At 38.0% G+C, this 15,509-nt stretch overlaps 2 protein-coding genes and 1 long non-coding RNA gene across 4 annotated transcripts in view; 1 reads left to right on the top strand and 2 right to left on the bottom strand.

Annotated features, from left to right (window-relative positions):
- LOC103518853 (TATA-binding protein-associated factor 172) overlaps positions 1 to 15,509 on the top strand; it is a 54,038-nt gene that overhangs the window by 1,697 nt on the left and 36,832 nt on the right. For both annotated transcript variants that reach the window (XM_026830352.1, XM_026830355.1), the window contains exons 2-10: positions 1,826 to 1,953; positions 2,383 to 2,627; positions 3,088 to 3,258; positions 3,973 to 4,118; positions 7,294 to 7,623; positions 8,128 to 8,286; positions 8,683 to 8,818; positions 9,205 to 9,344; positions 9,730 to 9,995. In XM_026830352.1, the coding sequence (XP_026686153.1) occupies positions 1,943 to 1,953; positions 2,383 to 2,627; positions 3,088 to 3,258; positions 3,973 to 4,118; positions 7,294 to 7,623; positions 8,128 to 8,286; positions 8,683 to 8,818; positions 9,205 to 9,344; positions 9,730 to 9,995 (1,604 nt within the window). In that variant the 5' untranslated portion in view covers positions 1,826 to 1,942. The remainder of the gene's footprint in view (positions 1 to 1,825; positions 1,954 to 2,382; positions 2,628 to 3,087; positions 3,259 to 3,972; positions 4,119 to 7,293; positions 7,624 to 8,127; positions 8,287 to 8,682; positions 8,819 to 9,204; positions 9,345 to 9,729; positions 9,996 to 15,509) is intronic.
- On the bottom strand, positions 11,253 to 11,995 carry LOC113471335. Its single transcript, XR_003394072.1, has 2 exons — positions 11,949 to 11,995; positions 11,253 to 11,412 (listed from the first exon to the last, which is right to left on the bottom strand). It is a non-coding gene; the product is annotated as an uncharacterized LOC113471335 (long non-coding RNA).
- Positions 13,179 to 14,269, bottom strand: LOC103518740 (40S ribosomal protein SA; the record flags this gene model as incomplete). Its single annotated transcript, NM_001329186.1, is given in 3 exon segments — positions 13,179 to 13,400; positions 13,680 to 13,885; positions 14,137 to 14,269. Coding segments are annotated over 3 exon segments (561 nt in total), but the record flags the coding sequence as incomplete, so codon positions are not given.

The following is a 15,509-nucleotide window of genomic DNA, read 5'->3' as shown; positions in this document are numbered from 1 at the left end:
TACCTAATCGTATCTGACTGTTCCGTACCGTATCGTATTGTAGCTCACCGTACCGTATCGTACTTGACCGTACCTGACTATGTCGTATCGTACCGTACCTGAACGTACCGTATCGTACCATATAGTACAGGACCTGACCGTAACGTACCGTACCTGACCGTACTTGACTGACCCTAACCGTACCATGCCGTATCGTACCATGCCTTACATGACCGTAACGTACCGTACCTGACCAACTGACCATACTATTTTGGCACCATATTATACTTTTATTCGTTTTCGTCCCTAATTTGGGCACCACTGCGAGTTTTGAAAAATCCGTTCTTAGGATACCTTTACTTAATAAAAGGCAAGACAACTATCTTACTTATAATCCGTTCTTAGTGAGCCTGTTCAAATCAAAAGGAAGCTATTCTCGAAGTTTCATCAAAATCGGTCCAGCCGTTTCGGCTGTGCGTATGAACGATTTTTAGTAGTTTTTTGGTCATAGTTTGGAAACTACTACGAGTTTCGGAAAATCCGTTCTTAGAGGGCCTATTCAAATCATAAGGAAGCTATTCTTCTTATTTTTCGTGAACGATCGAATAATCGAATATATTTTTTATGAACTGTTTTTAATAAAATACAGAAATGCTGTATGTACCTAAACCAATTGTGTCAATAAATATCCATTATATTTTCTATGTCTGGTCTGAAAAGCAGTTTAATTATTCTGATGCACCAGTTATTGCTAGAGCACTCAAGTTAAACAATTTCAAGTGTGGCAGGTATCTGAATAACTGATTGTACCTACTTACAGTTGGAAATATAAGTAGCGTGTTTTTAGTTTTATGAAAAATGTCTTGTTGGTTTTAATCCCATTTATTTGGTTTTATGCTGCTCTTGCAGTCTTGCATAACATTGTGTCTGTTGGAAAATACCCAAAACTTCTTCATCTTTGCCTTTTCCCGTGTATTTACAGATGGGGTTGGCATTTTTTCTCAGCCTCTCAATCAGCCCTAACTAGGGTGATTGCTTTGGGCTGACATTTGGTTTTGACTACAAATTTTACAAGTGGATGCCCTTTGCACTCAACCTTTGCTGTTTCTTTAGCAAGGGGAATTCAGGCCCTGATTAACGTCCTCCAGCCAAACTGAAAATACCCACAACTACTATCATTAAAGTAGATTAAATTACCACACCTAAGTACATAGATAGCAGTCCAATTGAAAGAGGAGTGAGAGGTCTAATTTATTCTAATTCAAAGTGTGAGCCTGTAAATGACCTATGTTACAATGTATTATTATCATCATCTAAGTGCCAGTGTTGATCCTTACACTCAGTCTATTCCTGTTCTTGAGTTATCAGTTTCATTTGATAGTGTAGCCTAGTAGCCCCCTACCTTAGTACAGTACTTCATAGACTTGGACTGGGAACATTTATGTAGGGACTTGGAATAAAATAGGAAAGGATAATTTTTTATGTTTCATAAGTAGCTTTTTTAATCTTGTACTGCATAAAGAATAATTTTTCATAAAGAAATATGTATGTTTCTCAATCAGTTTCTAAGAAAATGACAAGGACAAACTGATAATGGTAAGAATAAAAATGTAGTTCAGAGGTTAGCATGCCTGCCTTATAAATATGTAATAGGTCACGAGTTCGATTCCCGCCGGGGCGAAATTTATCCTGAACAGATAAGGTTTGTTTTCGGAATGGCTTTCTTTCTCCTATCCTGACCTCCTTCTCCCTTCTCTTTCAGGAAGACAAGACATTACCAGTTATAGTTCCCTCTCTCAAACCTCTTTATAAACTAAAATAACTAGGTGCTTGTTTTCTATTGCAGAATCATGACTTGAAAGGTTAGCTGTACAGAACAAACCTAGCATTCAATCCTGGAGCAGTCTCAATCAAGCTCCTTGTTTTCATATCTGAAGAAAATCTGCTCTGATATTTGACGACTATGACGTCAAGGTACGTAATAAGTAGAGATAAGAATTATGCAATGTGGATAACGTCGCGTTGTTTCTCTATTGTAATGTCAGCTATGAATCATATGCAAGCTGCACAATATAGGACCGGAAATGATGATTGATACAGATAAAATTCTTTTTAAAATTTGTTTTAGAGGGGAATAATGAAATCGCGTGACATTATAGCTATGGGCCGGATGGATACAAAGTGTTGCCAGTAAAGTTGTGCACTTTGTACTACCAAAAATAACCATGAGCTTTCTTCGAGTTTTGACCAAGGTATTAAATATAGCTGAGGCCTAGATTGATCTCAATTCTGATTTGTTAAACCTCGCTCTTAATCATAGGCTATAGCTTGTTCTTGCCGTTACCTACTCTTTTAATTTATTGATTATTGTGTATCTCGACCCCGGTACTGTCTCTCCCCCAGGCTAGACCGTCTGTTCGTGTTGTTAGAGACCGGGTCCACACCATACACCCGACACGCCGCGGCCACACAGCTTGGTGAGTTACAACGGCTTCATCCACACGAATTACATACACTACTGCGGCGCACGTACTGCTTGCTGCGGAGTAACTCATGGGATACCAGACTAGCTGCGGCACAAGCCGTGGGTGCGGTAGTGAGACATACGCCACCCTGGAGTCCTATGCCAGTATGTGTGCAGGAACCAGGTTGGTACTAAGTAGTTGGCCACTTTTCAGCTTTTTTTTTTTTTACGATTTTTCATTTTTGTTCTTTTGAACGCACATTGGAAGCGGAGTCGCGCGATACTGCCTGAAAATCTAAGCCTATGAAAATGATAAAGACCTCTCACACTAGAGTTTCACAAGGAAAATAAGGGTAATAGAAAGTAAAAAAAATATTTCGTAGCACACCTTATTCTGATGTAACTTCCGAAAAATAATGGGACTTTTTAGTCTTAGCCGACAGTACTTATAAATAAGGTATATTAAATAAAATCAATAAAAATTACCATCAGACATTTGCTTTTTAGATTTTGGGTCTTTGGAGCTTCTACAGATTTTTTTCTCTTCTTTTTAATATGAAGAAATAAACTATGTTGGGACTACTTGTTCTTCTCCTTTTTCTAAGCGCGTTTACTAAACTAGGTATTTATTCTCTGTTTTGCAGACGGTAATATTATGGTTATTCAAGATGGTGTTGTCTCAGGGAAGCTTAGTCTGGCTATGTTTGATATAGAACGCATACTGGACAGTAGCTCTTGCCTGACTGCATCTCAGGGGAGTGAGTTTGATATGGAGGAGGACTCCATGGGGAGCACCTCTACGGGAATAGGACCAAGTAAGTAATGCATCAACAAGTTTTCTTTGGTCGGTTGTAGTTTTAGTCTTTCAGGGGGATACTTGATTGAAGACTGGGTAATTTTGTGAAGGTTCATTTTAACTATTGGGTTGAATGGAAAGCGAATACCTACCTCTTCACTTTTTACAAGCAAATAAAAAGTGAAGTAGTATTCGTTTTCCATGCAACCCAATGGCAGGGGGATTTTAAACAGAAAGTACTCTAGTCTTTCAGGGGGATACTTGATTGAAGACTGGGTAATTTTGTGAAGGTTCATTTTAACTATTGGGTTGAATGGAAAGCGAATACCTCTTCACTTTTTACAAGCACAATATAAGCAAATAAAAAGTGAAGTAGTATTCGTTTTCCATGCAACCCAATGGCAGGGGGATTTTAAACAGAAAGTACTTAGACCAGTCTGAAATTTCCCTTGTCAAAGAAGCAGCAAAGGTTGAGTGTAAAGGGCATCCACTCGTAAAAAAATTACAGCCAAATCCAAATGGCAGCCTAAAAGCATTGGCCCCAGGACTAATTGAGAGGGATAAAAATATCAGGAATATTTGAACTTGGAAAAAATAGGACGGAATATAATGTTGAAGAAGGAGTACCTACGTAGTTGATGAAAGGGAAAAAAGTACGTTAGAGGAGATACATATTTTCTTCTTTTCCTTTTAAAGTTTCATTCACTCTAAAACACTCAATGTTTGGTTTCAGACAACAAAGATTCTCTACAACGTGCACATCAACAGCTCCATGCCAAGTTAGGATTTCCTCTACTAGATCCCAGTATCACTGATACTCTGCTAACCAAAGAGGATCTCATCACTACTAGTAGAACCAAAGATATTGAACAGGACAAGGTAAGTAATAGTACATTGAGATAAGAAGTAACTAGAACCCTCAGTAGCCCACTTCTGTGGCCGAACAGTTAACACTGACTCTCAACCCGAAGGTCCTGGGTTCAAATCCTAGTTACTTTCCTGAATAGTAAGGATGTAAAACAACTACCTATCATCGGATTTAATAGTCGTCGAAATTTGAAATTTCACTTGTAAAGTCGTTGAATTTTTTGAAGAAAAATAAAAGTATAGGGTGTTTTTTTTTTTTTTTTTTTTTTTTTTTTTTTTTTTTTTTTTTTTTTTTGGGGGGGGGGGGTTTATAGGGTGTTTTTTTTTTTTTTTTTTAGAGGTTTGTTTTTTAAACTGCTATAAAAGACATAATATTTGAAGTATGGTCATGATGTTTTGTTTATTGGAAAGCTAAAAGTATGCCATTTAGTGTTTGAATACTAAGTTCGGGCATATGAGCCCCTCGGATAGCTCGAACGAAGCGAAACATTTGGTTTAATTTTTTGTTTTGTTAGCATATAATTTCGCTCAATTTCCTTCATAATTTCCCTCCCTCAATCGTGCGATTCGACACCTTTGGATGATTTTCTTTCGGGATATGTGTAAAATCATTAGTTTATGGTGATAAAAAATAAACTTTGGAGCACCTGGAAGACATCATACACCGTTTTTGCAGATATACGGCTTCAGATTATGAAAAAAGTAGTCGAAAATTGGATTTTCTAGACTGAGTTTCATTCGATCTATCCGCGGCGCCCATTTACCCGAAATTTTATTTCAAATAAAGAAAAAAACATGACCATACCTCAAATAGCATGTCTTTTATATCATTTTGAAAAACAAACCTCTAAAAAAACACCCTATATATAAAGCCTGTATTATACTGAACGCACATTGGAAGCGGAGTCGCGCGATACTGCCTGAAAATCTAAGCCTATGAAAATGATAAAGACCTCTCACACTAGAGTTTCACAAGGAAAATAAGGGTAATAGAAAGTAAAAAAAATATTTCGTAGCACACCTTATTCTGATGTAACTTTCGAAAAATAATGGGACTTTTTGGTCTTAGCCGACAGTATAAATAAGGTATTTTAAATAAAATAAATAAAAATTACCATCAGACAATTGCTTTTTAGATTTTGGGTCTTTGGAGCTTCTACAGATTTTTTTCTCTTCTTTTTAATATGAAGAAATAAACTATGTTGGGACTACTTGTTCTTCTCCTTTTTCTGAGCGAGTTTACTAAACTAGGTATTTATTCTCTGTTTTGCAGACTGTAATACTATGGTTCTTCAAGATGGTGTTGTCTCAGGGAAGCTTAGTCTGGCTATGTTTGATATAGAACGCATACTGGACAGTAGCTCTTTCCTGACTGCATCTCAGGGGAGTGAGTTTGATATGGAGGAGGACTCCATGGGGAGCACCTCTACGGGAATAGGACCAAGTAAGTAATGCATCATCAAGTTTTCTTTGGTCGGTTGTAGTTTTAGTACTTTTAGTCTTTCAGGGGGATACTTACTTGATTGAAGACTGGGTAATTTTGTGAAGGTTTATTTTAACTATTGGGTTGAATGGAAAGCGAATACCTACCTCTTCACTTTTTACAAGCAAATGAAAAGTGAAGTACCATAAATTGTATATGTACCATAAATAAAGAGTAATATGTTGAAAAAAAAAAAAAAATAGTATTCGTTTTCCATGCAACCCAATGGCAGGGGGATTGTGATTGCTTTGGGCTGACATTTGGTTTTGGCTACAAATTTTACAAGTGGATGCCCTTTGCACTCAACCTTTGCTATTCCTTTAGCAAGGGGAATTCAGGCTGGTATACTCTCTGTTTAAAGTCCCCCAGCCAGAATAAGCTGGTCTACGCCCTGTTTAACATCCCACAGCCAAACTGAAAATACCCACAACTACTTTCTTAAAGTAGATACTAAATTACCACACCTAAGTACATGGATAGCAGTCCAATTGAAAGAGGAGTGAGTGATCTAATTTATTCTAATTCAAAGTGTGAGCCTGTAAATGACCTATGTTACAATGTATTATCATCATCTAAGTGCCAGTGTTGATCCTTTAAATATAATTGACTACACTCAGTCTATTCCTGTTCTTGAGTTCTGTTATCAGTTTCATTTGATAGTGTAGCCTAGTAGCACCCTACCTTAGCGCAGTACTTCATAGACTTGGACTGGGAACATTTATGTAGGGACTTGGAATAAAATAGGAAAGGATAATTTTTTATCTGTTTCATTTAAGTAGCTATTTTAATATTGTATTGCATAAAGAATATTTTTTTATAAAGAAATATGTGTGTTTCTCAATCAATTTCTAAGAAAATGACAAGGACAAACTGATAATGGTAAGAATAAAAATGTAGTTCAGAGATTAGCATGCCTGCCTTATAAATATGTAATAGGTCACGAGTTCGATTCCCACCGGGGCGAAATTTTTATCCTGAACAGATAAGGTTTGTTTTCAGAATGGCTTTCTTTCTCCTATCCTGACCTCCTTCTCTTTCGGGAAGACAAGACATTACCAGTTATAGTTCCCTCTCTCAAACCTCTTTATAAACTAGAATAACTAGGTGCTTGATTTCTATTGCAGAATCATGACTTGATCAAAGGTTAGCTGTACAGAACAAACCTAGCATTGAATCCTGGAGCTGTCTCAATCAAGCTCCTTGTTTTCATATCTGAAGAAAATCTGCTCTGATATTTGACGACTATGACGTCAAGGTACGTAATAAGTAGAGATAAGAATTATGCAATGTAGATAACGTCGCGTCGTTTCTCTATTGTAATATCTACTATGAATCATATGCAAGCTGCACAATATAGGACCGGAAATGATTGTGATAAAAAATAAACTTTGGAGCACCTGGAAGACATCATACACCGTTTTTGCAGATATACGGCTTCAGATTATGAAAAAAGTAGTCGGAAATTGGATTTTCTAGACTAAGTTTCATTCGATCTATCCGCGGCGCCCATTTACCCGAAATTTTATTCAGAGTTCAAACACTAAATGGCAAACAATTACCTTTCAAATAAAGAAAAAAACATGACCATACCTCAAATAGCATGTCTTTTATAGCATTTTGAAAAACAAACCTCTAAAAAAAACACCCTATATATAAAGCCTGTATTATACTCACCATTTTTTTATATCATTCCCCTCCCTCTAGCCGAATGTAGGTGATATCCTGTCATCTGGAAGTCTGAATAATAGTGGAGGTGGTGGTGCTATGAGTTCCCGTGAAATGAACCGCGCGCGGCGTAAAGCACGTCGGGCAGTGGCCAAGCACAGGCCCCGGGCAGGGTCCGGACAGGATCCAGGAGAACATGTCAGGCAGGATGATATCAAGCACAGGCCCCGTGCTAGCTCAGGACCCGATCCCCGAACCGTCTCCGGACAGGATACGGGAGAATGTTTGGAGAAGAGAATCAAGCTGGAGGATGAGGGGGGAGGAGGAGAGGAGGGAGGTGTGCCGGATGTGGATGGAACATGGGGTGATGTGAGTATGATTACATTTCTTTCTTTAATTATTAAAAGATTTATACTTAGGTGTATTCAAAAAAAAAATATTAGAACATGAGGTACACAATAGGGCTGCCTGTAAGAGACTGACAAGAAACGCCGACCCTATTTTAATAGGAAAAGACTAGAAACAAAAAGAAGAAGATAGGTGTAATTTGTTTTATTTTCAGTATGAAAACCGCGTTAAGAAGGAATATTTAATTAAAAATTTACTTGAAAATTCCTCTCTTTTGGTGGGGTTTGTCTTCCTTTTAAGAAAAGAAAAGTTTTTAAAGGTTGGAATCGGACGCTCTACGCTCGTATATTGGAAGTATTTTTGATATCAAGATGATGAAAAAAGACTAAATAAGTAAATCAACACATATCTCCCTGGTTTTGCAGGCAACTGAATGGCCCCTGGAAGGGTTCTGTGATGGTCTGTGTGGGGATTTATTCTTGTATAAATAAACATGTATCACATACGTATCTTCTTGGTTTGCAGGCAACTGAATGGCCCCTGGAAGGGTTCTGTGATGGTCTGTGTGGGGATTTATTCTCTCCCCTATGGGAGGTTAGACATGGTGTTGCTACAGCACTGAGGGAAATTATCAAAGTACATGGCAGAGGAGCGGGGAAAGTAGTGGGTCAGACCAAAGTCCAGGTATGTACATACATTCATGGTTAATAAATAGAAAGGAAAGAATTTTATTTACTAAATTTCATTAGCATGTGCTCTTTGTATTTGTAGCCTTACCGTAAAAGTTTTGTAACCAAAACCAAATGTCAGCCCAAAGCAATCACTCTAGGGCTGATTGAGAGGCTAGTGAAAAACGCCGACCCCCCCGTCTATGTAAGGGTTGTTCATGAACTGTTAATAAAAAAATAAACTCATCTTTTTTTTTTAAGAAAAAAAAAAACCAAGTATTTTTTTACGTAAAAGGCGAGGAAGAGGAAGACTTAGCGTATGCTCTTGTGTTGGATGATTACCTAGTCAATATTATTGAGTCATTGTATTGTTCATTTTCCATTATTAATTTACTTTTGCTTGTACTTCCAGATGGAGCATAGTAATCGTGCATGGTTAGAAGATGTGAGTGTAAGATTATTGTGTGTTCTGGCTTTGGATAGATTCGGTGATTTTGTATCGGATCAAGTGGTAGCGCCTGTACGGGAGACCTGTGCTCAAGCTTTGGGTAAGAATATTTCATTTTGTCCTAGGATAAAGATAGAGAAAACTACTTTGACAATACCAGTCAGGTACTCCAGATTCTTTTACACCTGTGAAAAAAAAAAAAAAAAAAAAAACCCTTTGGTCTTTCTCACTTTATATGCGTTATAGTTGATGTTTATCGATTGCAGTGATGCTAAATGGAAACTTTTGTGACGTTTACATTACATTACAGTCATTACACTTATACCAGATTTTTTATGTTAATATTCTATTATTAAGTATTAGGCGTTTAAACTTTTTTTTATACATATTTTATTAAGGGTTTCTTTAACTTATTTCCTAACTTTGTTAAAAACCATCATATTGTTTCTACACTATTTTGATTCAACTATTATTTGTGACATACAGGTGTGGTGATATCACTGATAGATGAGGAAAGTCTAGTGACCCGGGTAGTGGATCTATTGCTAACTCTCGCCCAGCAGAAACATTGGGAGACCAGACATGGGGGACTATTGGGACTCAAATATATTCTGGCTGTGAAACAAGTGAGTATATTTCCTGTGAAAACTCATAAAAGGAAATCTTAGATTGAAGTATGTAAAAACAAAAGGCATTGACTAACCAATACCGCAAATATGCAGAATGTTATGGGGAAAAGTTAAAAAATAAAATCCCAAGGATTAATTTTTTCTAAAAAAGTTCAATAGAAAATCTTCACCAATTTCAAAAATGCATTGAAGTATGTAAAAACAAAAGGCATTGACTAACCAATACCGCAAATATGCAGAATGTTATGGGGAAAAGTTAAAAAATAAAATCCCAAAGATGAATTTTTTCTAAAAAAAATTCAATAGAAAATCTTCACCAATTTCAAAAATGCACTTTTCAAGTTCTAACTTAACAATCTGATTCATTCTATCCCCCCTCTAGGACATGGTGCCTTCACTTCTTCCCCGCTCTCTCCCCCTCATCCTATCAGGCCTGGCTGATCCTGTAGATGATGTGGGTAACATAGCAGCCGCTACTCTCATCCCTGTAGCCCCTCACCTCATAGCCACACCCCATGTTCCGGCCCTGATTACACAGCTATGGACATTACTAGCAGACCATGACCAACTCACCTCCGCCTGTAATAACTTCATGAGTTTACTAGCTGCTATCATGTGTCATCCCATGTCACACGCATCTACTGCACTGTAAGTTTACCTGTAATAACTTGGTGAGTCTACTAGCTGCTATCATGTGTCATCCCATGTCACACGCATCTACTGCACTGTAAGTTTACCTGTAATAACTTTATGAGTCTACTAGCTGCTATCATGTGTCATACCCCATGTTCCGGCCCTGATTACACAGCTATGGACATTACTAGCAGACCATGACCAACTCACCTCCGCCTGTAATAACTTCATGAGTCTACTAGCTGCTATCATGTGTCACTGTACATTATTACCAAATGAAATTCCACAAGAATAATAATTATCTAGAAATAATAATAATAATTAGGTACTGGAGCTCCAATGATCAACTAATAAAGGCTGGGTCTATTATCCTAACATAGGAGCATGATCAGACACTACATGTAAACAGTCTACAAGCATTTTCAGGTATTAAGGAGCGCGGTAGCGCTCCGCCCTGCCAAGTCAAGAAAGTTTGACCGCGCTATTACCAAATATTGTTACACAAGATCAATGAAACCCTGTAGCATATCACTAGAACAAATATCTCACCATCATTTCTACGCTTGTACACATATTGTTCCATTTGGTAGTCTGAGTTCTCACTACCAATGTGGGTTTGAGCACCCAACATTTTGGTCACATCATCTTCTTTCAAAGACAGGATATCTAGTCCTCCCGACATCGTTTCTGTTTATTTGAGAGCAACGGTTAAACCTGAAACAAATCACAGAAATTAAAAGTTGTACTTCAAATTTTTCATGTGTACAAGATGGAATAAAACTACAGGCAAATTCTACAATGATGATTTCCTAGTGGAATGTGGCAGAATCTGAACCAAGGCACTCCATGAATTATGGAACATTGTGAGGACTTCAAGTACTTGACCATGAAACCACCATACCTGTTTAGACCCATCTAATAACTCAGCCATGTGCTGCCTAGAGTCATATAAGAGGGACCCGAATTACAATAGTACATTACGCAGCTAGGAACCACAGAACTTCAATTTAAGGTGTAAAAGGTAAACCCTCTCCTATCCGGGGCTTATCCCATGCTACAAGTGTTTTTGTTTTTATTTTATTGTATTTTTATTTTATTGTATTGTATTTTTCCTTTTTTTATCAATTATGTAAACTGATCTCCTGTATTAAATTAAAATTATCAGACACTACATGTAAACAGTCTACAAGCATTTTCAGGTATTACCAAATATTGTTACACAAGATCAATGAAACCCTGTAGCATATCACCAGAACAAATATCTCACCATCATTTCTACGCTTGTACACATATTGTTCCATTTGGTAGTCTGAGTTCTCACTACCAATGTGGGTTTGAGCACCCAACATTTTGGTCACATCATCTTCTTTCAAAGACAGGATATCTAGTCCTCCCGACATCGTTTCTGTTTATTTGAGAGCAACGGTTAAACCTGAAATAAATCACAGAAATTAAAAGTTGTACTTCAAATTTTTCATGTGTACAAAATGGAATAAAACTACAGGCAAATTCTACAATTATGATTTCCTAGTGGAATGTGGCAGAATCTGAACCAAGGCACTCCATGAATTATGGAACATTGTGAGGACTTCAAGTACTTGACCATGAGACCACCATACCTGTTAGAAAAGACCCATCTAATAACTCAGCCATGTGCTGCCCAGAGTCATATAAGAGGGACCCATGACGAATTACAATAGTACATTACGCAGCTAGGAACCACAGAACTTCAATTTAAGGTGTAAAAGGTAAAAGGTAAACCCTCTCCTATCCGGGGCTTATCCCATGCTACAAAGACCTAACCTCAAACCCAGTGGCACGGACAATCAAGATGGATAAATATGGAAATTGGGTGCCGGGGTAAGCGCATCGAATTTTATGCACTAGGAATCTTGAAAAGCAACTAAAATAATACAATTTTAGAGGTAAAAGATAATTTCTTTGCTTTTTAAAAGGAAAAATACTTACTTCAACAATGCCACATGAGAGTACTAAAATTTTGAGAGCGAATACAATTTTAGAGGTAAAAGATAATTTCTTTGCTTTTTAAAAGGAAAAATACTTACTTCAACAATGCCACATGAGAGTACTAAAATTAAAAATTTTGAGAAATTGAGAGCGTTTTCGAGAACTGCAAGTTTCGAAAATGTAAACAAAGGAGTTCTAAAATACGGAACTGCAAACAGCTACCGTAGTCAGAACACATAACGGCACCGCCGGCATCATTTTCTGTACGGCAACAGTTGTCCATACTTTTTTTTTCTTTGGATTGGCCGGAGGTCGGAGCCATATATTTTTATTCCATACAAGCAGGCTCCGCCCCCTTGCGCGTGGCTAAGACATGGCCGTATGCATAGAGGCATGGCCGTAAGTGTGTCCGAGAGGTAGGTAGGTATGTCTATGTCTAAATCTTGGAGATATTTACTACAGATATTATTATTGCTGTGGAGATAGAGTACCTACCAGCATTGGGGTAGGTAGGTATGTACGGGGAACAATCAATATAGGTACCGAGTATAGTTAGGTAGTCAGGTCCCTAATTTACCAAATAGAATTTTGAAGATAGTTTTTCGGAATTTTGACTTCACAGAGGTTCCTAAGATTACAAAAGAGAAAAGTTTACAGTGATATGAACATTAGAGAGAGAAGAGATGAGGATGAGAACTATGTAGGAATGAAAGTCAAAAGAATAGAAATACCCGGAATAAGAAAGCGTGGTATACGTATACCTAGGAAAAACTGTGGAAGTTACCTACTATCACACTTCTAATTCCTAGCTCATCTAGAAGTGGGTTAGAATTTGTATACGTGAGTCAGTGAGTGAGTGAGTCAGTCAGTTACACAAGGGGCTGTATATATATTTAGGATACTTGGAAAAATCCTACAATGCTGCAGTGAGCACCAAAGTTGTGACATAATAACACAAAGAAATTGCATTTACATTTACATTACATATAGGTACCGAGTATAGTTAGGTAGTCAGGTCCCCAATTTACCAAATAGAATTTTGAAGATAGTTTTTCGGAATTTTGACTTCACAGAGGTTTCAAAAGAGAAAAGTTTACAGTGATATGAACATTAGGGAGAGAAGAGATGAGGATGAGAACTATGTAGGAATGAAAGTCAAAAGAATAGAAATACATGGAGTAAGAAAGCGTGGTATACCTAGGAAAAACTGTGGAAGTTACCTACTATCACACCTCGGAAACGCAGAACTTCACGAGCCAGCAGCCACCACATGAGACCGATAGAATGGGGAGACTTGTTGTTACAGGGGATAGCAATGTCAACAAATCTCAGAGGAGACTCGGTGTTGCAGAAAGCAATAACAGGGATGTTGACATAGGCAGCCTCAGTGATTGGTTGATGGTCAGTGTGAGGGTCGGTGACAACAAGGAGACGAGGTTCACGGAATGCAGCCTGAAATTGAAGATTAAGGAATATAAATAGAACTCCTTTTTTTTTCAATAAAATAGTAAAGGAAGAAAAAAATGCAATCTTTCATTTGTCAATTTCAAAATATTCCCAATTTAATACCAGGGTTCAAAAACTCAGGGATAAGATTAAATGGAAATTTCCCTCTACCTACTTGATAAACTAATCATATTCAACCCTGGATTGACCTTAATCCTGAGATACTCTAATGTAGTTAAACCTAATAAATTTCCAAAGAGGAAATCCCATTTCCTAAAACCTTACCTGGATCTGATTGGTGAATGCTCCAGGAGTGAATCTTCCAGCAATGGGTGTAGCACCAGTGTAGGATGCAAACTTCAAGACTGCACGCTGGCCAATGGGTCTGGAGGAAATGACAAAGACATCTGCAGGATGTTCAATGGCCACGATGGCACGAGCAGCCAGCAGAAGCTTCTCCCATGTGCGTCTCAAGTTCAGGATATGGACACCTGAACAAATTATATTTGTACATTATTACCAAATGAAATTCCACAAGAATAATAATTATCTAGAAATAATAATAATAATTAGGTACTGGAGCTCCAATGATCAATTAATAAAGGCTGGGTGTATTATCCTAACATAGGAGCATGATCAGACACTACATGTAAACAGTCTACAAGCATTTTCAGGTATTGCCAAATATTGTTACACAAGATCAATGAAACCCTGTAGCATATCACCAGAACAAATATCTCACCATCATTTCTACGCTTGTACACATATTGTTCCATTTGGTAGTCTGAGTTCTCACTACCAATGTGGGTTTGAGCACCCAACATTTTGGTCACATCATCTTCTTTCAAAGACAGGATATCTAGTCCTCCCGACATCGTTTCTGTTTATTTGAGAGCAACGGTTAAACCTGAAACAAATCACAGAAATTAAAAGTTGTACTTCAAATTTTTCATGTGTACAAGATGGAATAAAACTACAGGCAAATTCTACAATGATGATTTCCTAGTGGAATGTGGCAGAATCTGAACCAAGGCACTCCATGAATTATGGAACATTGTGAGGACTTCAAGTACTTGACCATGAAACCACCATACCTGTTTAGACCCATCTAATAACTCAGCCATGTGCTGCCTAGAGTCATATAAGAGGGACCCGAATTACAATAGTACATTACGCAGCTAGGAACCACAGAACTTCAATTTAAGGTGTAAAAGGTAAAAGGTAAACCCTCTCCTATCCGGGGCTTATCCCATGCTACAAGGACCTAACCTCAAACCCAGTGGCACGGACAATCAAGATGGATAAATATGGAAATTGGGTGCCGGGGTAAGCGCATCGAATTTTATGCACTAGGAATCTTGAAAAGCAACTAAAATAATACAATTTTAGAGGTAAAAGATAATTTCTTTGCTTTTTAAAAGGAAAAATACTTACTTCAACAATGCCACATGAGAGTACTAAAATTAAAAATTTTGAGAAATTGAGAGCGTTTTCGAGAACTGCAAGTTTCGAAAATGTAAACAAAGGAGTTCTAAAATACGGAACTGCAAACAGCTACCGTAGTCAGAACACATAACGGCACCGCCGGCATCATTTTCTGTACGGCAACAGTTGTCCATACTTTTTTTTTCTTTGGATTGGCCGGAGGTCGGAGCCATATATTTTTATTCCATACAAGCAGGCTCCGCCCCCTTGCGCGTGGCTAAGACATGGCCGTATGCATAGAGGCATGGCCGTAAGTGACCGTATCGTACCGCACCTGACTATACTTGACTGTACCTAATCGTATCTGACTGTTCCGTACCGTATCGTATTGTAGCTCACCGTACCGTATCGTACTTGACCGTACCTGACTATGTCGTATCGTACGGCAGCGCCGGCATCATTTTCTGTACGGCAACAGTTGTCCATACTTTTTTTTTTTTTTATTGGCCGGAGGTCGGAGCCATATATTTTATTCCATACAAGCAGGCTCCGCCCCCTTGCGCGTGGCTAAGGCATGGCCGTATGCATAGAGGCATATGGCCGTAGGTGACCGTAGCGTAACAGCGTATAACTTACCGTATTGTACCGCACCTGACTATACTTGACTGTAGGTACCTAATCGTATCTGAC

This window comes from Diaphorina citri, unplaced genomic scaffold, assembly GCF_000475195.1.
Source record: "Diaphorina citri unplaced genomic scaffold, Diaci psyllid genome assembly version 1.1 scaffold62, whole genome shotgun sequence".
In the NCBI taxonomy this organism is placed as follows: Eukaryota; Metazoa; Arthropoda; class Insecta; order Hemiptera; family Psyllidae; genus Diaphorina; species Diaphorina citri.
This window is presented reverse-complemented; position numbering and strand designations above follow the sequence as displayed.